A 25,777-nucleotide genomic window follows, 5' to 3' on the forward strand; every position below is an offset into this window, starting at 1 on the left:
CACCATTACGGTTTCGCTTTTCCGTGAAAAGAACAATAGATGTTTACTCGGATTTACCGAAAGGTCATATTGGCGACACCAACCCTCAACTACCTGAAGAGCGTTTTGCATCAGGTCGAAAAGGGTGCTGATGCACATACCGACTAACAATGTTAGGTAGTCGTCGGCAGTTTACGAAGTAACATTCACATGTTCAAACAAGATGTAGTGATGGTCAGATAAACATTCTTCATCTGACACATGCCAATTGGTCAGCTCATGACTAATTCTGCTAGAGCAAAGCGTTATGTCTAACACTTCCTCTCTTCCAGATACCATGAAGGTTGGGCGGTTGCCTATGTTAAGTAATCCAAGATCTGTACTACTTAAGTATTCCATCAAACTGGAGCCTCTCAAATTGATGTCTGAGCTGCCCCAGATTATATGGTGAGCATTAGCATCACTACCAACAATTAGCGGAAGGCCTTTTAAAGTGCAGTATGCAATGACTTGCTTGAAAGCATCCGTAGGGTGCGGTAAATAAACCGAACAATAAACGTATTTCCTGTTGAGGTTTCCAACAGGTACATCGATTGTGATAGCACATACATCTCTAGTAGTTAGCTCAGAGATGAGTGTAGCAACGATTGCGTTGTTGACAAGCACACATGCTCGAGGCATGACACGTGAGTTTGCCATTTTAATTTTACTGAAAGGGGCAAACACCGGATTCACAAGGTTTCCTAGATAGAAATTTCCCTTACGAAAGTAAGGTTCTTGGACTAACGCCACTTGGGCTGTACCATTTTGCATAAGTCTACAATGATTGATCGTTGCTGTTCTTTTGTGCTGAAGATTGATCTGAGCTATCCTAACCGTAGCCACTACCCAAACTAGGCAAGATTAAACTCTTAACAATCACAGCACAAAAAAGAACAGCAACAATAAAGCCAGATCGGTATCGATTTGAGTGCGCCAAAGGCGAGGATGCACAGAATACACTGTGTAAAACGCCTAATGCGAAACCATATAGGAGAAAATTTAAACTAATTAATAACATCCTCATAATCCCGCCCTTATTCAGCCTCAAGTATGAGATTGAAGAAGGGCAGCTGATTGTCTCGGAGAAACACAAGGTCCACCGCACTATTGCTCCGGTTAGCGTAGTAAGGGCAAAATACTGTGGAGGGTGCCCTGGTACTCCACAGGCTCCGTTTGCGATTAGGTTTTTATAAGACCCTCCTATCCATTCATTCCTAGGCACGGTAAGCGTAAAGCCGCATAACACCTTGAATTAGGGGTCACCTGATTAGTGGACTCCTACCACTGGAACAGGCGGTCCGTAGTGCTATTCTTAGCCAGTTGAACTAACCGCTACCGACACTACACAGCTATCTAGGCTGATCGGGATAAGAAGTTAATATTAATGATCAACTTCAAACGGGCCCGAAAAGCCGGCAAAAATTCAATTGCCTATTGCCGATATAGGGTATCGGGATGCTTCGTTGGCATAGTCCCCTCGGTCGGCCTATCTTAACGTTAACCAAAAACTCAAACAAACATGCAGAACTGGATATCGGAAAAGCTTTGCGCCAAACAACTGTAACATTTCGTTTCAATTTTAGCACTTTGGAGTATTAAAATTGTATGAAAATGTCACTTTGTTTAGCTTTTGTAGACGCCATGATTTTTCGTCTTAGTGGGTAGTCTATACACATGATCATAAATGGCATGATTCTGGAATATTTCGAATTGCCTTTTCAATAACTGAACATTTGATGCGACGGTCAAAGATGCTAGTTTGAATTTGTATGTTTGTTTTTAACGAATAATAACTATTTTACGAATTACATGTGGGCCGAATATTGAGGACATTTTTTTCACTATGTACCCAAATCTTGGCCCATCAGTAAAGTGACGTCAAAAACACCGATAAAGTGACGCCAACAACATTGCTTGCGTAAGGACCAGAAAGAACGAACAGAAAAATAGATTTTGTGTGCGGTGACTGTAAAAATATAACACAATAACAGGGTTGCGTAGCTTTCGTTAATAAATTAAGTAAGAACTTTAGTTAAAGTGATTTATTTATAGTTTTTTTGAAAATTTGGCTCCGAAAATGTAATTTGAAAGTATGATTAATGAACAAACAGAGCTAATACCCTAGCAGAAATATTGAAAAAATGAGATAATAAGTGGTTCTAGTGCATGGAAAGCAATAGGCCAACGTTGTATCCACTAATAGGCCAATTTTTGTACCATAGACCAACGTTGCATACCATCACATTGAATCTTTTTAACTTAGTTAAGTAAATTCTTGAATATTTACGTAAGTTTACTTCCAATTGGTAAAACATGCATTGCCTAGAGTGCGTAATAGGGTCAACATATTATTTCTAGTGCTATTAATTTATGAGTTATGGTCAAAATTGTCAAGGCAGTTTGCAAATTAGGCCAAGGAATGATCCATATACCCTAGTTCTTTTATGAAATTTGTGAACTACAATATCAATTTCATCAGAAAAACCAGTTGCGTCTCTCGCGTTTGTTCAAAGTTCCACGCTCAACCCGACAAGAGGATCTGTTGCAATCCCTTCATGAATTCTCTCCGGAAACCACTACTAGGGTAAAAGCTTCAGTTTTGGCCAGCCCGGAGTTTTGGCCATAGTGCGGTATCCAGCCTGTTAGGATCTAAATCGGCATAAATTAATTTTTTCTAGTAGGGAATCGCGCCACTTGGGCGGTGGCTTCTATATTCGTCTGTTTTCCACTATAACTCAGTCAAATTTGAACCAATTGACACAACTTTTGGAATGTGGTGAGATAGGTATAGTATCTACCCGTGTACAGCATTTCAAGTCAATTGGTTCAAAATTGACTGAGTTATAGTGGAAAACAGACGAATATAGAAGCCACCGCCCAAGTGGCGCAATACCCTAGATTCTCATATAATATAATGATTACAGCTGTGAAAACCATACCTTTTGATTAACTTTTAACTGAAAAAAAAAATCCTTAAAAAATCAGCTCCCGTATGTCTTTTTTGGCCAGGGTGATTCTTATTTGGACACTCCCATAAGAAATACACGTGATAGACGAAAATAGAAATCAAACTTGAGAATATGGCCAAAACTGCGGCAGTGCTTCTATTTTTGCCAGTGTCAATTTTAATACAAAAATCAAGTATTGGCTTTGCATTTTTTTTTTGAATGAGTGTAATCAGTTTCGTACCTTTTAATTCCGCCCTATGTTGCTTATCCTTTGACAGATACGCATATTTCGACTACCACTTGTAATCTTCCTTAGTGTCAGTTATCCACAAGATTACAAGATGGTTCGAAAAGTCGGTACAAGATTTGCATTTTTCTTATAAAGTATAGATCGAAACCTTTCATTTGACACACTGGTAGTTTCCATAGGATTATTGGTTATTTATTTTATAATTTCCCCTAGACTGGCTAAACCTGGTGCCTGCACCCTAGTACTACTTCTGAAATTTCATCTACAAATTTCTTCAGTGATTCCTCCAGGTTTTTTTTTCTCAGTGGCTTCTTCAAAAATTCCACTTTGCGTTGGTCATTACCACAAGCACAAGAAGAGCTCATTATAATCTCAGAAATGAGACTTTCTTCACAATGGAGTATTGTTTACATATAAGTGATTTTAATTTCTTTTTATTTGCTATATACAAATATTTATTTCACTTTTTGTCCCACCACTCTTTGGCTGGTCGAGGGGGGGGGGGATAAAAATAATAAAGCATTTAATCTGAAAAATATTAAAAATTCATCGGATTTGTTAAAATATTTTGGCAAAATCCAGCCAAACATTTTTGAGGGGGGGGGGGAGACAAAAATTCAAAATAAAATTTGTATCAGCCTAATTCAAATATTCGGTTCAACTTTTATTTATTCAGCTGTACTTACTTGGAAAAGTCTCTATGTATTTCCATTTGAATAAACCAATCCTCAGAGAAAACTTATCAAGACTTTGTCTCCAAAAAGCAATATTCTGATTGACTGTCTCAATTCCCAACAGTAGTGTCTCCGCCAACCGATACCCCAGTCACTGGTGTCCGTCCATGCCAATTGTGACACTGATTCCTTTTTTCAACTTTCCACCCCGTTTCTCATGACGACCATGCCCTCATCCCTGACCACAATGAGGTCTCCCGATTTGCCAGGCAAAATAAATGCTAGATAATGGAATCCTTGTCTGTTTTCTTTCCATCTTCGGCTTCGGTGGCTGACTGTGTTTGCACAACCCCGGTGTTGGTTTGCAACAATCTCCATCTCCATGTAGCCCAGGTCCGGACCCGGACCAGGGATGGCGGCATCGATGGCAAATGGCCAAGCTGCCAGTCAGTGGGCTAGCAAAGTGCTGCTCTGCAATAAGCTCGGATCACAGGATGGGAAGGATTGTGGTTGAAAATCAAACAAGGCTAATTCAACTAATGAGTAAATGCCAATATTCGCCGGGGTTACACCCCACCCAAGTCAAACTCAATCAAGCGGGAAAACCCCGAGATAGTCAATATCAATATCGCTTCTAGTTGTTTTTGTTGCCATTGCGGTGGATTGGTGAGTCCAGGTTTGTTGATGAGTTGGTTTGGAATAAGCAGACCAATTTGATGAGCTTTAGTTGGATCAATACGTTGGTTGCTGCCCCGTCACCATTATGCATTATGCATTATGAAGTAGTAACCTATAACCTATTAAGTCTGGAAGCTGAAAGTTACAGTAAAGGTGTTCTCATATTGCATTTTTAATATCAAGAGAAAAAAAAAACTAGATTGGATAGACTCGACACATTCCGTGAAGGGAAATCAAGTCTAACGATCTGCAAAATTAAAAAAGGCAGCTCCATTACGCGCAGAAAGGGCAAATAGGAAGAGACTGAACTGGATTGATGATCCTGTCCCACGCCGTTCCCAACCCCATCTCGATGCGGTCCTACGCCGCATCCAGGAAACGGATACTACCAGCACGGTGTAAGCCCTTGACGATGTCACGACCAAAGCTTACTGCATTATCAGTATACGTACCTAGGTAGGGACTGTGTTAGTGGTAAAAAAGAAAAATCGCATACCTGTGTTGAAATCAACGGCAAATTCCTCCAACTCGTTACCCTTCACGATACTGTAGATGAGTTTCCGGCCCAGCGGACTTTCCGCCTGGATCGCAACCGAGAGCGGCGAGTGTAGTTCGATGTTCTCCGGCACCGTGTCCGAGTAAAACTGCTTGCTGAACACCGGCATCGATTTGTCAATCACCTGCAAAACGGGAACGAGGGAGGTGGGGGATTAAAGATGTGAGAGAAAGAAGTGCGGTGCTATGAGATATTGTGAATCAGATTACGGTGGTAGCCTAACATGGGTCGGTAGATTCGCATTGAAAAGTATTCCTATTCGGGGAGTTGTCAATGATAGTATCAAAAAATTGGGATAGGTCCGTCGCAAAACCGATGTGTATATTTTTATCTATTTCGGAGGTTGACCATAGTCGAGCGAAATGGATATAGCTTCAGATTACTGCTCTCTATAGCGAACCGATCATTCTGAAGATAGCTATAACCAAAAGGAAGCGTTGGTCAGACTATGTTGCCAGAATGCCGGACAACATCTCTACAAAATTGGTGTTTTCAGCAGATCTGGTTATCCCAAAAAGCTTGGATCACAGCGAGCATAATAAGTAGAACAGGTGCTCAACGATTTAACGAGTATAGAGTTGCGACAGATGACTACAGCAACGAACAAAGTTTTAGATTAAACGAATGTTTCCGCAGTGTTTTTTTTATGAAAATATTAAACTTACAAATTAAAACTAATTTGTGAACCATTTATTTTATTCCCACACTGAGGATTCTATCATTGCGAGGATGCAGCCTGTAGTGTGCAATGCACTCGACGGGGATAGCTTTGCGCCTACAGCTTTCCGGACACCAGTAGCACCAGTAGTGCTCGAAACATCCACTCGGTTGGTTGAGTCTGAATAGCAAAATAGGACGAAAAAAAAAGATTCTCTCCCTGGTGGGTAAAATCCGATTGCCGGTAGCAGTGCACCAAGTTCCGGAACAGCAAAAGCCATAAACGGAGGGAAAACTAAATCGTCGAGCGGATGAAAAATAATCCAATATAGGCATGGTTTTATTACATTTTCATTCGCTTTGCCGTGGCACGTCTGTGTTCGGACGTCGGACGCACATGCACTGTCCGTTTTTGGACATGCTAGTCTACTCTTCGACGCAACAGTAAGAACTGTGGGTCACTCTCAATTAAAGATTACAGTTTTTCCAATCATCATACACACCACACATATTCAAATTGTGTCCACCAGAGGAGTCCAAGATTCCACAGTGCGGTGGGAAATTAAACTACCTGAAAAGTTAGTCAACTTGGACGCATAAAAATTGGATGAATTTTTCCTCGCACAAACACCCGGCTACCCGAAGCGGGAGCCGGAGCCAGGCATCATTGTTTTATGCAAATGTTCCCGGATTTCTGCACGTCGAACCCGTGAAGCCATCGGACATCGATAGAGTTCTACCCACACTCGGTCCGTTCGAAATGGCAGCTCTCTTGCGCTTGCACGAGGCCTGATCCCATTCAAGTTCAAATTACATCGGCTCAATTTCGATTGAATTTCCCGGTGAATGGATGTTGGGAACGATGCCACACGTTGACGATGCTGGCTGGACTCCGGATCCGTCCCACAGAGAAAGAGATTCTAATCTGTCGGTTGTTTTGCAATTCGAAAAAGAGGGACATGATTTTACTGGGATTGCATTCCTGTGAGATTGTAAACCCCTAAGAGGAAAATGGACGATAGCATGGGATTTACAATTGACTTACCTTCACGTGCACGGTGACATCCGTCGAACACGGAGTAATTCCACCATCGTAAGCGGATATTAGCAGCTCGTAGTCCCGGTTGTGTCCCTCCAGGGTTTGCTTCAACGTCACTTCACCGGTTTTGCGATCCACTTTGAACAGTTCTCCGTGGCCCCGTTTCATTTCGTATCGTACTTCGCCATTCTCGAAGCTGTCCAAGTCGAGAGCGTGAACTTTTGTAATTACGGATCCACGAGGGTCGTCTACCGAGACAACAGCGTAGTAGGGAAGGTTCACAAACATTGGACAGTTATCGTTGATGTCGAGAATCGTTACATTCACAATGACGTGAGCCACTCGTGGTTTCTCTCTATCTGGCAACTGAGATCGGGCTTCCACAATCAATTCATAGTTATCGCGAACCTCCCGATCGAACTTCTTCCCCGTTGTCTGTATAGCCCCAGATGTAAGACCGATTTTGAACATATCAGTTGGATTCAAGATACTGAACTCAATGTGTTCGTTGAGATTCGAGCCTATCACATTGACAACTGTCACGGTTGCAATCTTAGTACTATTCTCCAGAATTGATCCTTCATAGATCGACTTCTGGAAAATCAGTCCCGAGTTGTCGGATGTCTCCACGCTGATGCTCACATAAGCCACCTTCGAAAACTTTCCATCCGAAACACGCACTCCCAACTTGTAGAACGATCCGATACTTTCCACATCCCGTGTCGTAATCACTCCACTAGCGCCATCAATCACGAAAACTCCATCACGATTGCCCTCGATTATGTCGTACCGAAGGGTGGAGTTTTCCGAACTGTCCTCATCGGTGGCGTTCACCTGGATGACGGCGACATTCTCGTAGGTTGGCAGCAGCAGTGTTACGTTGTATTCCTTCTGGGAGAACGTTGGAGCACAGTCGTTCACGTCGTTGACCGTGATACGAACCTCGGCGGTGGTTTCCGACGTGAGGCGTGGTTTGCCAAGATCAGTTACCTGTGAAGATGAAAAGATGAATAAAATTTAGAGATCAGAATTGGTTTCAATTGCACGTTGGATAAGTCGACCTACAACAAAACTATTGTTTTTCTGTTGTAGCAATTTAGGAAAACTTCTCGTGTGCAAAGAGTTAAAATGGTGCTAGCTATGTCAATGTGGCTACTGACAAGCAAACTGTTCTGAATAGTTCTGAAAATTTAATAGATACTAATTTGAATGAAAACAGATTTATTATACGGAAAATTTAAGTTTTGAGTGAAAGGATGATGACGCAATTACTAACTCACAAATAAAATCCAGAATGTTGCTTATCATTTTTGGTAAATATGTGTGAACAGATGTGAACTAACTGCAATCGTATACGTAAAGTCCCAAGGCAGACTTTATATATCAGTAGGTGCCTATGGAACCAACCCAGTGATTTATAAAGTCCGCCTTGGACTAGCAATTGTTTCGTTTAAAAACAGAATATCATCAACACTTTAACACTTAGGATGCCTGAAAGTCTCAAACAGACATCTAATTGGTTATTCGTGTAAGTTTACTGATCTAAATAAATATGTTGCTAAAGTTGCAAAATAAGATAACAAACTGTGGGGATATTTTAAAAAGAACGCCAGATACTGCTGCAGAAGTAGTCCCTAGAAAACCTCCAAAAGTAATCTCTAATAGAGGGAATCTAGCAGAAATTTCTGAACGATCTCCAGAAAGAACTCCATCACTTGCTTGCTATTTTCTCAGCTCAGAAGCGTGCAATCAAGAAACGATGTATGGACGCACACTCATACCGAAGTCGTGAGAGAGCTGCGAAGGCAGCTCTCCACAAGGTGAGTGTAATTTACATTTCGCTTTCACAGCTCTATCTCGACTTTGGTATGCGTTTGCGACCCTTACTTTATTCGGAGAACTTTTAGACAAAACCACAAGGTAAAACTCGTCCATACATCATTTTTTGTTTGCACGCTTCTGAGCTGAGAAAACAGCAAGTGAGTGTAACTCTTTGCAAGTGAGTGTTCCTATCCCTACAAGGAATGTTTGGAGTACACGGTTACAGAAGTTACACAGATTTGTTTACCACTAGATCAGCTTCACCGCTGTGTCAAATGTACAGAGATACTTTTCCGGCTCTATCGCAGGCATGAGAACAAAATTAACAATTATTTTTGCATTATTTGATTGCTGTTAATGCAATGTACACAAATATATGTACATTGTACACAAGCCTGTGTTGTTTCGTTTTAGGGTGTAGCTCTAGGGGAAACGCCCGAAAAAAAAGTGAAATCCCTGAAGACATTTCCGATTAGACTTCAGGAAGAAGAGAAATTTTGGAAAAGATTCCTGGAGAATCTCCAAGATAAATTTCAAGAGCAAAATCAGCATGAATTCACACAGAAGCACCAGCAAGAATAGCTAGAGGAACTCCAGGACGGATTATTGGACAAATGCCAGGTGGGATGCATAGATAAGCTTTAATAGTGATTTCTGAATAAGCTTAAAAAGTGATCCCAGAAGGTAGTCTAGAAGAAAACCTCTGAGGAATTTCAGAATAAAATCCCAGAGATGCTCCAGAGGACCATGTAGCTGCCGGATTAGAATAGCACTAAGGACCACCTGTTTCGGGGGTAAAGGTCCTTCAAACAGGTAACCCTAATCCAAGGTGTCAGGCAATTCGTGCTGAGGATGAATGGTTGAGGGGTTTCAAACCTCGAGATTTATGGAGCCCGTATCGTGGGTAAATCAACTTTTTGGGATGCGTTACGGTGAAAGGTCTACCTAACCGAACCATAGTCCAATTTCCAACTATGGAACAGCATATTTTAATAATTGAAGGAAAATATTTGGTCCTTATTGCATTTCATATCTTTTTAAAAGTAATAAGTCATGGTTTGGTTCTGGAAAAGATGCATTTTTAAACAAGGAATATAGGTTAGGATTCCTAATACTTTATTCGGCGTCCACTAGTTTGAGGCAGTAAGGACTAGGGTTCCGATGCATGATCAATGTTGGAATTAAAATAAAAACCAACAAGGATCCTCAACAGTGGGCTTGTGGGCTTCGTGGCCGTGCGGCTAGAGGCGTCAGTCATCTATGCGTTTCGTAAGCCTCGGAGTGTGGGTTCGATTCCCGCTCCAGTCGGGGAAAACTTTTCGTCAAACGGAAAATTCTCCGCTGAGCCACTGGGTGTTATGTGTGTTGTCCGTTGTCATATGTTAGTGCTTGTTCAGTCTGTACAACCTCTGGTTGAAGACGATGTAGTGTCTTTTATTTTTAAACAGTACTTCCGGAAAGAATGCCCAACGTAACTCCATGCGAAATTTTAGGAAAGCTGCAGGATAAACGAGGAGAGATCACCCGCCATTGTACTGTATCAATAGAATCTAACTTTTTGATTCAAGTTAAACCGTTCATTACGTTACTATGCAAAAAAGGTGTTTTGGGAGTTTGGCTGCAGCTCTCACAGGATTTGTATTTTTCAACGGCTATAACTTTTTAAGTACTTACATAGAAGTACATACTATCAGATAATGTATAAATTATTTCATTAAAACTTGTGTAACCTAGCTAAAAAAATAATAAAAATCACTGAATTCTGAAGCGCTTAAGTGTATATAACCCCTTACAGCGAGATCCTAAAAGGAAATCCAGATAAATTTATTTCAGAAATTCAGGAAAAAATCACGAGGAGCCCCCCAAGATGCTAGTCACAAATATTCGAACTCAATCCATTATTTTCTTCCAATATTTCTTTTATCTTTTTCCGCATGCCAATATAAAATTTCTCGAATTCTTGCAGTCCTTTTTACCGGACTGGCCAAAATGTTTGGGATAGGCATTTTTTTTTTCTCTCACAAAAAAGTTTAACAAGCTGTAACTTTTCATAGAGTGCAGCAAAAAAATAAAATTTTTACTGGTTATCAATCTATTATATGTGCATTATTGGTACAAATTTGAGCTCGATTGGTCAATCCTTTACGAAGTTAGAACCGTTCTCGTAAAACACTATTTTGTAGACAATAAATTTTTGAACTTTCATATCTCGGAAACCAGTGAACCGAATTGAATGAAATTTTTAACGTTTATCAACAATATATTAATAGTTGATACGACGTTATAAAATGTAATATTTCTCAAGACGAATAAAGAAATACAGGTTTGACATTTTTACCCATATAGAAGAAAATAAGTCAAATTTACAACATCATACAACAATTACTAAATGTGTTAATTCAAATAGGCTCTAATATATCTTATCAGAGATATCTTCAGAACAGAAGCTGAAAATCTTTGGATATCAACAGAAAAGTTTAATGACATTGATGTAAAAAAATATCATTTTTTAAAGCAAGATCCAAAAAGTTTCAATCCATGATAATTTTTTTTCAACGTTCAAAAAGTACCTATGTTTTAATGACATAAAAAGCATCAATGTATTGTTGATAAACGTTCAAAAGTTCATTAAATTCGGTTTACTGATTTCGGAGATATGACAGTTTAAAAATAAGTTGTCTAAAAAATAGTGTTTTACGAGAACGATTTTAGCTTCGCGAAAGTCAAAACAGTTAAAATTTGAGAATTTTTGATGCACTCTATGAAAAGTTACAGCGTTTTTTATGAACTTTTTTGTGTGAGAAAAAAAGTAGCCTATCCCAGACATTTTGGCCACCCCTGTATAATGCATATAATTGGTGCGTAAGATATCACAAAAGTTTACATGACTTATCATGTAAATGTCATGTATACTTTTATTATAGGTCATGTTATTCAGCATGACTCAGAGTGATTACATACCATATCACACAAATTTACATGATATATCATGTAAACCATTATAGCATGACTAAAATTAATTTTACATGACGTGTAAACCTGTGTTATCTGTGCAGAAATCTTGAGTTTTCTATTATTGCCACTAGGTAGCGCTGTAAGTGTTCAGTGAAACCTTTGGTATTCTTGTAGGTGATCGCAAAGTGATCCGACGCCTGTGAAAAAAGTTACTCCCTGAGACGAAACATTATTGTTGTTTTTCTAGTACAAGTAAAGGATTAATATCAAAAATGAAATCCCAATGCTTCGCCTCACTTTGCCTTTGGTATAACTTTGTACGCAGGATCACTTTGCGGTCTTCGATGAAGTTGTTTGGTATATACTCACCTTGAAGAATACCAAAGGTTTTTATTAATTGAACGCTTACAGGCCACCTAGCGGCAAAAATCGAAAACCTAAGATTTCTACATGCATACATTTGGCCAAGTTTTCCCATGCAAACTTCTAGCTCGTTGAGCGCCCCTGAAGGCTACTGAATCTATATATGGCCATGTTGGCACAAAACACGATGAAAAATATTTACTCAATGTAGACACGAAAAAAGTTTTCCTTAGAAAAAAAAATCCTTAAATGTGTTACAGCGACATTGTTTATAGAAAATGTAGGTAATTGAAAAAAATCACCGAGTTAAAAATATAGGCTTTTGTGTAATATCAATTTAAATTTTGGAAACCTTTATTTTTTAGTGTTGGAATAATTTTGTATTCTCTAAAAAAAAAGTCATGGATTTTCACGATGGTCCACCAAACAACACTTTTTGTGGGTCTTGTCATTTTTCAGTTACATCGATTTAAAAAAAAATCTATGAAAAAATTAGACTCTCTTCAAATGTTACTTGTATGTAGTAATATATAATATAGGGCACTGCACTGTTTTGATTTTGTATGGGATTTTGACGTTTCGTGGCCTTGTTGTTTACAAAATTTCTGTGAGAGTGAAAGAGAAGGAGATAATTTCATGCACTGCCCTATTAGCAGACTAAGATGATTGTAAGCAGGCCATGACTTTTTAATAACTGAAATAACAGATCATTCTGTCAGAAACTGTAAAACTGAGCACCCCTATTATCTCTGCATTACTCTTGTCTAATTTTGAATAACAAAGCAATGCAAAGATAGTTAGCTTTGAAAGGCATAGGGGAAATGGGGGTAAAATAAACACCCTAAGCGTTTGGCGTCGTTTTCAATGGAAATATGTTAAAATCTCTCTTTTTCACCATGTTATATCGTAGATGGTATTATGTTCTAAACATTCTAGAAGAAAAAATTGCTCAAAACTGTATTTTTTTTTTTATTTTTTTTTCGATTGCAAAAAATGACAGAAGGCTGAGTAGCGAAAAACAGTGAGGGTAAAATGAACAAACGATGGGGGTAAAATGTACACCTATTTTAAAGTTAATTTAAACGTGTATTTTCGATTCAACTGCATGTCAGTAAATTTGATGTTAATCGAAGGTGCTACGATTTTGAAACTTCTTAAATAGAGTTTGCAATGTACTGAAATAATTATTGGAAAAAAATGTACTAAACCAGGCGGATTTTCTATTACCAATCCTATTTTGTTAAAGTAAGATATGTTTTCTGAACTTTTTACTATATGTATTCACTAACGTATACGTTAGAGATTTCAGTATACCGAGTATGAACAAAATCTTGTAAAAATTATATGAAGCCAACTGTTCATGTTACCCCCAAGCTCTGCTTGTTTAAAAGTTATTTCTAAAATTTCATTTAGGGTAAAGTGGGGCAAAAGTTCGAGTAGGGCAAGAGTTTCTTTTGAAGTTTTTGAGCTCAAATCAAATTTTTTTTTCGGGTGTCAAGGTTGTTCGAACCCTTTTTAAAAAAGAGTCTTTCACTCCAAAAATTATGAAAATTGATCAATATTTCGAAAAGTTATGACAAAATGTTGGTTTCTAATCAAAAAATTGTAACATGCGATGGTCCTTCCAACGCATGGAATGGAATTGTAATGAAATCGAATTCGATATTTTATTTTGGGGCGTAACTAGGTATATTTTGAAGTAGCTTAAGCATGTATAACTTTTTGCAAAAAAGATTTGGAAATCATATTTTACACATAGTGGGGCAAAAGTTCGAATCATGTGGCAACTTTAGGTATAAACCTAAAATTCTGCAAAATGTACATATTATCTCTAAGAGTGATGGAATTTGTGAGAAAATTCGATTTAAGTTCAGAAAAATGTTTTTTATGTGAATTTGGCGGAAAACTGCTAATTTTTGGTGTAGTAAATTTAACCCTGACTTGGATAAAATGCAGCTCGAATTTTAAAGTGTATTCCAGTTCTAACATCAAATATTAAGTGGTTTCAGGTGTTCCTATTACCAAAGTGTCAAAATAGTGTGCTACGGTTAGCGAAATTTCACAAACACTAGATTCGAACTTTTGCCCCAGTGGTGGGGCAAGAGTTCGAATGAAACACACACTTACAAAAAGTGTTGTAACTCAAAATTGAAAAGACATTTGGCGTAAATTTGTTCAGCAAAGTTTTAGCTCATGCATGGTAGAATCACCACACGGTATTTATTTATTTTTATCAGCTTCGAATTTTTGAAATAGGATGAATTTTCAACTAGGGTCGAACTTTTGCCCCACCTTACTCTAAACAAAAACAATTTTTTTTCTTCACCTAATATTTTGTTTTAGGAGTAAGTTGTAAGGAGTGTTACTGCCGTTATAAGCATAGTTGTCCAATGTTACTTATTGACGATTTTGACTTTTTTGCATAAGGCGCTCTATTTATACCTATATTTTCATATAACATCAAAAAATAACATACTTTGTTCGAAGACTCAATGAAAAGCATGTCAAGTCAAATTGTCCCACTGTTGAATTTCTACGCATGTCTGTCCCACAACTGAAATTCTACGCATAACAGTCCCATAAAATTTCTATGTAAAACCAATACATTTAGCATTCACCTAATAGCATGGCTATTTCAATAATGTATGATATAAACTCTTCTTTTAAGTTGGCATTACGCTCCAGCTGGAACGAAACTTGTTTTCCAGTTAAACAAAAACTGTTATTTCTTCGCAACTTGCAGTTTCAATCTAAATTCAAATTTTGCTGCAATGCACGTTGAGCTCATAAACCAAACCAAATATAATGACAAAGAGGTTGCTGAATTGAATGACTGGTATATGTGAAAATTTTCAGAATTTAAGCAAGCTTGAAATATTGTTGGTAAGTGAGTCGATGAGTTTCACTTTTTTATTTCAATATGTTATCCCAATAATTTGATTGAATCAGTGTGTCGGTAAGTGAGTGGCTTAGTTATTGCCTATTTAGAAAATAAAAAGAACACTTTTGGGTTAAACACAAATCGAAGACGAACTGCTGGAGGGACTGAACTACCCGCATAGGAAAATACAGTTTGCCTTAGACTTCAAACAGTGAAACTCCTCTAACTGGTAAGGTTACAATTTCTCAAATTGTAGCATATCAGTTCAACAACGTGAATCCAAGCTCTTTGTAATATCAAAAACAGCATAAACAGCCTAAAGCAAATTGTAACAATATATTATAGTGTTCAAACAATGTTGAATAATATAAGAATGAAACATTTCAATGAACAGTTGAAATATGCCTTCACATTATGCCAAACGGTTTGTTTGGATATTTGGGTTTCACACTTACAAACGCACATTTTACTTTAGATTACTGTTATCTAACAGTTTGACAAACAGTAGAATGCATTAGTATTGGTTTCCCGATTCTCGACCGCGTCGAAAAACCAAGTGTCAACTTGGTCGCATTTCTGCTTTGCATTTTTGTTAAAGCCTGCAAGAGTTCCATCTGAAATAAAAGGCCAGCAAGGATCCCATCGTAGGGGACTTTTTGTGACGTAAGTAAAAGGAGTTTGTAGGTTGCTGTTTATATCAATAACTAGCTAATTTCTTCTACTAGATCATGACCGTGCCGGATGTGCCGCATCCGATCGTTTGTATGCAGACGGGAAAGGAGAGGACATCAGCGAATACACCGTCGTTGCGCTGGACCACGATGTGGCCTCGGATGTGGCTTTGGATCTGGTGTTACTGGCGATCCACGATAGGAGTGCGGAACAGTGCATGATTGGATAGTTGGATATCGACTGGCTTAAGTACTGCATCAAGAAGTTAGTGAAAAATGAGAAGTAATTGGTCCCAGTGACAGCCGAGTCTCCAAAAAAATGCATTTTCGTGGATTAATCAGAACAATTATATTATTTTTATCACGCATATGTTAGTTTTTATTTTATGTTGTAGCGCAATAAATGCGCAATATTTGTTTTTTTTTATTCCTCGGGGAGGGTCCAAGGGTCGGTCCACTAATAGTACAAATGTAACAGAACCGTGCAACGTACTGTTATTACAACTGTAAGAGACCATTAATCAATAATTACACATACAGTGCTTATTTACATTCCAATTTTATAGTTCAACTGTTTTAGAATTGTCTGCTATACAGTGCATTGAGCAAAAAATGAATAGTACATTGACCTTATGACAAACTGTAATCGAAAAATTTTGTTCGAGAAAATTGGCGATTTTTTATTGTAACATAACTTAACCGCCTATTCCACATATTGTAATTTGGTCGATAACCGTCTATCAGACTGTTGAAACAGTTTATGGTACTGTCGGTTTATTGTTACTTCGGGTGATATGCCAGACTGTTGAGATACCGTTGTAGATAATTGTGAACAGTATGGTGAACAGTACTATTATTGTTCACGGTTATGCGGGTAGCAATCAATATTTCAATTGATGAGAGATCAGCCGAGTAAGTGAATTGAAGAGTAAGTGAGTGACTTGGTGAGCGAGATTTTGTAAGTGTGTTGGTTGATGAGTAAATGAGTAAGGTGATAAGCGAGTGATTTGATAAGTGAGTTGGTTTATTAATGGGTTGATGGGTAAGTGAGTGACTGTTTTGAATGAATGTGTTAATGAGTTATTGAGTAACTTGATAAACAAGTGACCTAGACGCTCAGAGACTTGATGAGTAAGTGAATTCTTGGGTAAACTGTTCTTAGTAAGTTGTGTCGTAGATAAGCGGCTTTCTGTGTATATGTGAAAAAAATAATAGAGACCAAAAGCGTTATACTCTTATTATTGTATTTGTATTAAAAGTAAACATAGTACCGTAACTGCTTGTTTTCGAATAGGATGAATATAGAACCGTACCAACGGCATTCTGTGTGAAGAATTAGCCTAAGTTAAAATTCACGAATAATTAAAACGACTTTCTGACCCTTCATATTCAAATAAAGATACATGAAGCATGAAGCCTCTAATGGCAAATCACTCCCAATCTTTGCTGGGGTTCCTATTCATGTGACCCATGCAAGCAGAGGAAGGCATGGTGCAGAACGTTTTGAAAACTTAAGTTGTTGTATTTCCAAACATATTTTATTTCAATGATATGGACATATTTCTTGGAATTTATAATTAGTACAAAAGCTTACTCAGTTGTATGCTTTGTTGGTCATTAGGCAAAATAGGCCATTAGGCCGAAAAATTCATTAGGCCGAAAAGGACGTTAGGGCTGAATAATTCAAGTATAGAACAAGGTCATTTCGCCAAGACCCGGCCAAAATACCATTTCGGCTTGAAGACCTGTTCGGCCTAAAGACCTTTTCGGCCAAAAGACCTTTTCGGCCAAAAGACCTTTTCGGCCAAAAGACCTTTTCGGCCAAAAGACCTTTTCGGCCAAAAGACCTTTTCGGCCAAAAGACCTTTTCGGCCAAAAGACCTTTTCGGCCAAAAGACCTTTTCGGCCAAAAGACCTTTTCGGCCAAAAGACCTTTTCGGCCAAAAGACCTTTTCGGCCAAAAGACCTTTTCGGCCTAAAGACCTTTTCGGCCTAAAGACCTTTTCGGCCTAAAGACCTTTTCGGCCTAAAGACCTTTTCGGCCTAAAGACCTTTTCGGCCTAAAGACCTTTTCGGCCTAAAGACCTTTTCGGCCTAAAGACCTTTTCGGCCTAAAGACCTTTTCGGCCTAAAGACCTTTTCGGCCTAAAGACCTTTTCGGCCTAAAGACCTTTTCGGCCTAAAGACCTTTTCGGCCTAAAGACCTTTTCGGCCTAAAGACCTTTTCGGCCTAAAGACCTTTTCGGCCTAAAGACCTTTTCGGCCTAAAGACCTTTTCGGCCTAAAGACCTTTTCGGCCTAAAGACCTTTTCGGCCTAAAGACCTTTTCGGCCTAAAGACCTTTTCGGCCTAAAGACCTTTTCGGCCTAAAGACCTTTTCGGCCTAAAGACCTTTTCGGCCTAAAGACCTTTTCGGCCTAAAGACCTTTTCGGCCTAAAGACCTTTTCGGCCTAAAGACCTTTTCGGCCTAAAGACCTTTTCGGCCTAAAGACCTTTTCGGCCTAAAGACCTTTTCGGCCTAAAGACCTTTTCGGCCTAAAGACCTTTTCGGCCTAAAGACCTTTTCGGCCTAAAGACCTTTTCGGCCTAAAGACCTTTTCGGCCTAAAGACCTTTTCGGCCTAAAGACCTTTTCGGCCTAAAGACCTTTTTGGCCTAAAGACCTTTTCGGCCTAAAGACCTTTTCGGCCTAAAGACCTTTTCGGCCTAAAGACCTTTTCGGCCTAAAGACCTTTTCGGCCTAAAGACCTTTTCGGCCTAAAGACCTTTTCGGCCTAAAGACCTTTTCGGCCTAAAGACCTTTTCGGCCTAAAGACCTTTTCGGCCTAAAGACCTTTTCGGCCTAAAGACCTTTTCGGCCTAAAGACCTTTTCGGCCTAAAGACCTTTTCGGCCTAAAGACCTTTTCGGCCTAAAGACCTTTTCGGCCTAAAGACCTTTTCGGCCTAAAGACCTTTTCGGCCTAAAGACCTTTTCGGCCTAAAGACCTTTTCGGCCTAAAGACCTTTTCGGCCTAAAGACCTTTTCGGCCTAAAGACCTTTTCGGCCTAAAGACCTTTTCGGCCTAAAGACCTTTTCGGCCTAAAGACCTTTTCGGCCTAAAGACCTTTTCGGCCTAAAGACCTTTTCGGCCTAAAGACCTTTTCGGCCTAAAGACCTTTTCGGCCTAAAGACCTTTTCGGCCTAAAGACCTTTTCGGCCTAAAGACCTTTTCGGCCTAAAGACCTTTTCGGCCTAAAGACCTTTTCGGCCTAAAGACCTTTTCGGCCTAAAGACCTTTTCGGCCTAAAGACCTTTTCGGCCTAAAGACCTTTTCGGCCTAAAGACCTTTTCGGCCTAAAGACCTTCTCGGCCTAAAGACCTTTTCGGCCTAAAGACCTTTTCGGCCTAAAGACCTTTTCGGCCTAAAGACCTTTTCGGCCTAAAGACCTTTTCGGCCTAAAGACCTTTTCGGCCTAAAGACCTTTTCGGCCTAAAGACCTTTTCGGCCTAAAGACCTTTTCGGCCTAAAGACCTTTTCGGCCTAAAGACCTTTTCGGCCTAAAGACCTTTTCGGCCTAAAGACCTTTTCGGCCTAAAGACCTTTTCGGCCTAAAGACCTTTTCGGCCTAAAGACCTTTTCGGCCTAAAGACCTTTTCGGCCTAAAGACCTTTTCGGCCTAAAGACCTTTTCGGCCTAAAGACCTTTTCGGCCTAAAGACCTTTTCGGCCTAAAGACCTTTTCGGCCTAAAGACCTTTTCGGCCTAAAGACCTTTTCGGCCTAAAGACCTTTTCGGCCTAAAGACCTTTTCGGCCTAAAGACCTTTTCGGCCTAAAGACCTTTTCGGCCTAAAGACCTTTTCGGCCTAAAGACCTTTTCGGCCTAAAGACCTTATCGGCCTAAAGACCTTTTCGGCCTAAAGACCTTTTCGGCCTAAAGACCTTTTCGGCCTAAAGACCTTTTCGGCCTAAAGACCTTTTCGGCCTAAAGACCTTTTCGGCCTAAAGACCTTTTCGGCCTAAAGACCTTTTCGGCCTAAAGACCTTTTCGGCCTAAAGACCTTTTCGGCCTAAAGACCTTTTCGGCCTAAAGACCTTTTCGGCCTAAAGACCTTTCGGCCTAAAGACCTTTTCGGCCTAAAGACCTTTTCGGCCTAAAGACCTTTTCGGCCTAAAGACCTTTTCGGCCTAAAGACCTTTTCGGCCTAAAGACCTTTTCGGCCTAAAGACCTTTTCGGCCTAAAGACCTTTTCGGCCTAAAGACCTTTTCGGCCTAAAGACCTTTTCGGCCTAAAGACCTTTTCGGCCTAAAAACCTTTTCAGCCTTAAGACCTTTTCGGCCTCAATTCATTTTCGGCCTAAAGACATTTTTGGCATAAAGACCTTTTCGACTTCATGACCGGGTCAGTCGGTTTCCACGGTAGGGCGGTGGAAGTGCGAGTGAAAAATCCGGGTTCAGAATCGCGCTACAACAGAGGTTCCCAAACTTTTTGCTATCGCGGCGCCCTTTGACACTTCCAAAAATGTCGCGGCGCACCAAAGTTTTTATTAAAGTTTTTTTTTTAATTTTAGGCAACATTCACTTTACAGTGTGCAAGACAAAATTGTAAAAAAACTTCTCTAATATCATGTTTTCAGAATTCAATATTTGGAAAACTATCTATTTTTTTAATCAATTTCTCAAAGATAGTTTGAATATTTGTCAGATTTCAAAAATCATGTTGATTTCATCATATAAGTTTTAAAAATAAAAAGAAACTCAGATGTACAGGTAAAACAAGCTGCTGAATTTTAACAATTCAGCCAAAAATTCTAAATGTGTTTGCAATAATTAAAGAATTCTTATTGAATGAAAATAACTACACAGAACTAGACCAAAGCTTCAATTTTTTGCGGAAATTGCAAAGCAACACTTTTATTTATTTTGGAAAATTTCGGCAAACTGAGACACATGAAGAGATTGTAATGACCTGCCATGTGGGCTTTGATTGAACCTATTTTCATAAATTTCAACTTAACCCTTTGGGCCTAGATTGGTCATATATAACCCCATTGATGAAACCGAGCATAACAAACTTATTCGAGTTCATCGAGGCTGCGGCAGTATTGATGAAACAGTCCGGTTCAAAATGGTCAAAGCTAGCTCTTCACACTACCAGATCGGCAAACCTGCATGCCGCTAAGCTGTTCCGAAGACTTTGTAATTATTCTGAAAAGAACGCAAATAATGTTCTTGAAATTAAAACATTGGACAAGTTATAGTAAAATCAAAAGCTAAGCAGAAGCTTAAGAATTCCAAAAAGAATTTCAAAAACTTGAAATTTTAAAATGTGGTAATTGATATGTTTAAAAAGGATACCAGAAATCTTATGGAACAATCGAAAAGTCAGGAAAGATTTAAAAAAATGTGAGCGACACTAGTTTTACTTATAAAGAGTTTGTTTTTTTTCGTTTTGTCACAAAAGCCAAAATTCTGCGGTGCACCTGGAAAAAGTTCGCGGCGCACAGTTTGGGAAGCACTGCGCTACAATATTCGTTGGTCAGTCGGTTTTCTCGGTAGAGCCATGCAAGCGCGAGTGTGGAATGCGGAATCAGATTAGCTTGAGAATTTTCGAATGCAGACAATTTTCAGGTAAGAGTGAAAAATCCGGGATCAGAATCGCGCTACAATATTCGTAGATCAGTTGGTTTCCACGGTAGGGCGATGGAAACGCGAGCACGAAATCCGGGATCAGTGGTTATCGTGATCAAATAAATCATAATCGTGATGAAGACCGCGACGTGTATTTCCATATAACTAGTGGATCATATTGTTTGGGGCTCCGCAGTGCCTCAAACGGGGAATTTCTTTCCGCAGAAAGAAACACAAGGTTTAAACTTAAAACACTTTATTCAACTTAACTTGGCGTTGTCCAAGCCACGCCAACGCTTGTAATTACAACTCACTTCACTTAATACTAAACACTACTTGACCGTTTGCCGGGTCAGATGATACTATTTTCGCAGTACGCTGGTCCATGTTCGCTTTTATAGCGCTCAAAAATGTTGCACGACAAGAATTCGAAAACTCCAGAACAATCCGGAAATCTGGTGTCACTGCAACACACGCTGTCGGCTCTCTCCGCGCGCGATGACGGCGATGATGATGATGACGCTGAGTTCCCGATGGTGGCGGTGGCGGCAGCGCGCGCGTTCACTCACGAGCGCGTGTTTACATCGATGAGTGGCGATGATGGTGGTGCCGGCGGCGGGTGAGCATGAGCAACTTGCTGCTAGAAATCCTCTACATAGAGATGAGCGGAAGTTACACACGTCGATTCGGCAACGCTGTTTGTTTTGTTTACAACAGCTGCCAACACTTGCTACAAAGCTAGATGTTCAAACTTTGTGCGTGACTTCGTTGTGGTTCAAGTTGTTTTGTTTACATTTTCTAACTATAATAGAATTTTTTTTCCAAAATTTTGTTGAAATAGCGGAGCAATCGAAGAAATCTGAAATTCATTGCAAAAGTGTTACGCTAATCATATCGGCAGAAGTGAAGCAAGGAGCAGCAATGGAAGTTTTTTCGACAAGTTCAGCAACAAAAGTGTCGTCATAAGCATGAGCTTTTGAAAACAGAATATATAAATTTTTATCTTTTTACTAAACATACATATGCCGCCAATTTCTCGATATTAAAAATAAATAATTTTTATTTAATTAGTTCCGATTGCAATACCGTTTAAACGACGCCTTCCTACGAACGATAAGCATGTTCATTTGGCTCACACTTTGACAGTTCTCTCTGCCTGATTGGCTCACAATGGCCGCCTCCGCAGATCTCTATAATGTAGGATTACTACTTGCTGCTGATGATGGTGCTCCCGCGTTTGACGTTTTTCATCTTCTCGGAGCGTACTTGTCGGTAGCGAACACATATCACCTACCAGAGGTGGCTCCTAGATCCACACCTTACCCTACCTTACTAACCACCACTCCTTCCCGTGACAACTGTGGGGATGCTGTGGATTCCACGGTTTCTAGTAGCAACGGTTGTCGAACTAACATTCCTTCCCTTTCCTGATGACCGTAAGGACGTGGCCAGCGCCGTTATTGACTTTAAATAGCTGAACTCTCGAATTGTGCACATTGAGAGTGTGAAGCTAACCCCAAGCACCATTCATTGGATCCCTGTGCAACTTCGATTGTTCTGGTCAATCACGGAGTAGCAACTACGATGTGTACGGTTATCTTTGCTTTGCTTTGCTTGCTTAAAGACCTTTTCGACTTCATGACCTTTTCGGCCATATGACCAATCCGGTTCAATGACGTTTTTGGCCTAATGACTTATTCGGCCATATAAATACTTTGATGGTCAATATTTTAATCGCTTATTTCGATAATACTGTATATATTTCGACGTAAACTGCGATGGAAGAGCTATTTAAGTAAAAAAAAAGTTTCCTCAGACTGGAGTGAGAATCGAAGTCACACTACGTGGATATCAATACGCCTAAATGGCTGGCGCTGCTAATTGCACGGTCACGAAACCCATACTTTATAACTCACTTACTAACTCACTAATTCACTTACTAATGCACTCACTCCTACAGAACAGATCTCACATACTCATAAGCCAAAAAACTCACTTACTCACTAACTCATTTACTTACTATCACACACACTCACCAAATTAACAATTCTCTTACCAACACATTAAAATTAACGGGACAAATCCCTGTAAGCTGTAACTTTCCTAATTCGTAACTGACTCACTCACCAACTCACTTAATCTTGGAGCACCTCACATTCATTCTCTCATCAATTCAATAATAAACTTCTTATTCACAAACTCATTCTCCTAGTTCCTACTTACCTGATTATTAAGAAAGTTTTAAAATGTGATGTCACTCTTATGTTGTCTTTCGGCTCCGTTTTGCCTCGAGACATTTGAGCCTTATGCATGAGAGTCTTATAATGTTGTAAGAGAAGCTTACACTGTTTGTTATTAAAAAGTATAACAAAAAAGTACAGAACAGACCGCATAGAACGTAAAAAGGAGCGATTAATCATCGTGGGACTGATATGCGTAGAAATTTCGCCAACAGGACCACATTTCTAGGCATAACAGTCCCACTAATTATTTTTTTGCTAAAAACACTATATTTTTAAAAATATTTGATTGGAAATACTTCAGGCATAAACATATAAGCGATTTCTAACGATACTATGAAAACTTAAATCCGATTTGTTGCACCATTTGGCCAAAAAACATGAAGAACCTGTTTGAAACTTCAATCGCGATTTTCTCCGTTTCACGTTTTTCAACATGGGACAACTATGCGTAGAACGGCAGTGTAAGGAGTAAGTTGTTTGCATGATTTTCGATATTCTCCTCATTTTAAAGTGATTTGGGTAATTTTTTAAGTCCAATATCAGCAGAAGTACAATGATTTATGTTGTTGCATAGAACCCGTTAGAATATGCAAAAATAGCCGAAATGCTGTAAAACACCACCCTGCTCATTTAACCCCCTCCCCTGTTCATTTTACCCACAGTTCCCTTAGTAATCATGTTCACCAAGTTTGTTCGATTCTGAGAGGGTGCTGCCAGTTCCATAAAAGGGCTGGTGTGAAATTCGCCAATAAAAACTACACTGTGAGAGTCTCCCACTACTTTACAGAATATCGTTGTCATTTATCAATCAATGTACTGCCTACAATCATAAATCTGTCCCATATTTGCTGGACTTACTATTCATATGGTGCAGTTATGTGATAACAGGCAGTATACTGTGACATATAATGTTATTGGGATGACTTTTCTGCAGTTGCAACTTTAAATTAACTCACCTTCACATGAAAACTGAAGAACGGAATCTTCTCGTGGTCCAGATGCATGATGGTCTTGATGGCTCCGGTGCTGGAATCGATGTGGAAGTATCTCCTCGGCAGCATCTCCAGAATGTCATAATGGAGCAGCGAATTCAGTCCGGAATCGGCATCCTTGGCTTTAATCACTAGGGGAAGAGACACATTTACAAAGCCAACCGATTGACTTGCATTAGATGGGCTGCCTTCGTTTAGAGTAAGCACTAGAGATCCAACTGGGGCGGCTTCCGACACTTCGCCTTTGTAGACTTGCTGTTCGAAGTAGGGAGTGTTGTCGTTCTTGTCCAGGACGTTGATGATCACTGAACACTCAGCGGAAGCAGATGCCATGTTGGTCGCTCGGAGAGTTAAATTGTAGAACTTGTGGTTTTCGTAGTCTAGGATGTCCTTGGTGGTGATGACGCCGGTGGAAGGATTGACGAAGAACATGTCGTTTATGTTGCCGCTGATGATTTCGAACTGCAGTGATGAGGTGCTTCGCGCTTCGATATGGATGACAAAGGTTCCTATTGGAAGGTTTTCGTAGATTTCGGCTGCCGGATCGACGGAAATGAATCTTGGAGGAGCATTATCTGCCATGTTAATCATGACGTGTACAGGAATTTGCGAGGAAAGTGATGGTTTACCACCATCGGAAGCCTTAACCTGTAGCATGTACTCCGAGAGGGCACTTATGTCAAGATCTTTGACGACGCTGATAATTCCCATGTTAGGGTCAATACTGAAAACGTTTCCGATGTTTCCGCTTACAATCGAGTAGGTTATTTTGGCGTTGTCCCCAATATCTCGGTCGATTGCATAAACCTGTACCACTTTCGTGCCGACGGTAGCAGTTTCGTACACGCGCCCTTGTACAATTTTGCTGGTGAACTCCGGAGCGTGGTCGTTATGGTCATGCACAGTAATAATAACCTTTGCATAATTTCGTTTTGCTGGAGTCCCCTGATCTTTTACAATAACAATCAACACGTGCTCCGCCAGCGCCTCGCGGTCCAATTTGTGCGCCATAATAATACTCCCACTAACCGAATCGACACGGAACAGCTTAAGTGAAACGGGATCACGTGCCGCATGTAAGCTGTAAAACAACTTCTTATCCTCGTCCGCATCGGTTGCGTGCAGCTGCAGCACCTCGGTGCCCTCCTCGATGCTCTCCGAAATGTCCACCCGGTACAGTGATTCCGTAAACTCCGGTCGGTGATCATTTATATCAATTACCGAAACGTACAGTTGCGTGTAAACAACGTGCACCCCGTCGGAGATGCTTATCGTCAGATTGTACTCCTTCTGGGTTTCCCAGTCCAAATATTTGGCCAGCAGAACGTTGCCATTGTCTCGTCCGATGTAAAATTCATTCCGGTCATCCCCACCTGCACACCGAAAGCATAAAGGCACAAAGGGTCGGTCGTCGGTC

At 39.9% G+C, this 25,777-nt stretch overlaps 1 protein-coding gene across 7 annotated transcripts in view; it reads right to left on the reverse strand.

The window, feature by feature from the left end:
• LOC109409390 (fat-like cadherin-related tumor suppressor homolog) overlaps window positions 1–25,777 on the reverse strand; it is a 1,285,617-nt gene that overhangs the window by 108,226 nt on the left and 1,151,614 nt on the right. For all 7 annotated transcript variants that reach the window (XM_062859767.1, XM_062859766.1, XM_062859763.1 and 4 more), the window contains 3 exons: window positions 24,325–25,733; window positions 6,830–7,813; window positions 5,068–5,251 (listed from right to left, as the gene is read on the reverse strand). In XM_062859767.1, the coding sequence (XP_062715751.1) occupies window positions 5,068–5,251; window positions 6,830–7,813; window positions 24,325–25,733 (2,577 nt within the window). The remainder of the gene's footprint in view (window positions 1–5,067; window positions 5,252–6,829; window positions 7,814–24,324; window positions 25,734–25,777) is intronic.

The sequence above is a fragment of the Aedes albopictus genome, chromosome 3 (genome assembly GCF_035046485.1).
Source record: "Aedes albopictus strain Foshan chromosome 3, AalbF5, whole genome shotgun sequence".
NCBI lineage: Eukaryota > Metazoa > Arthropoda > Insecta > Diptera > Culicidae > Aedes > Aedes albopictus.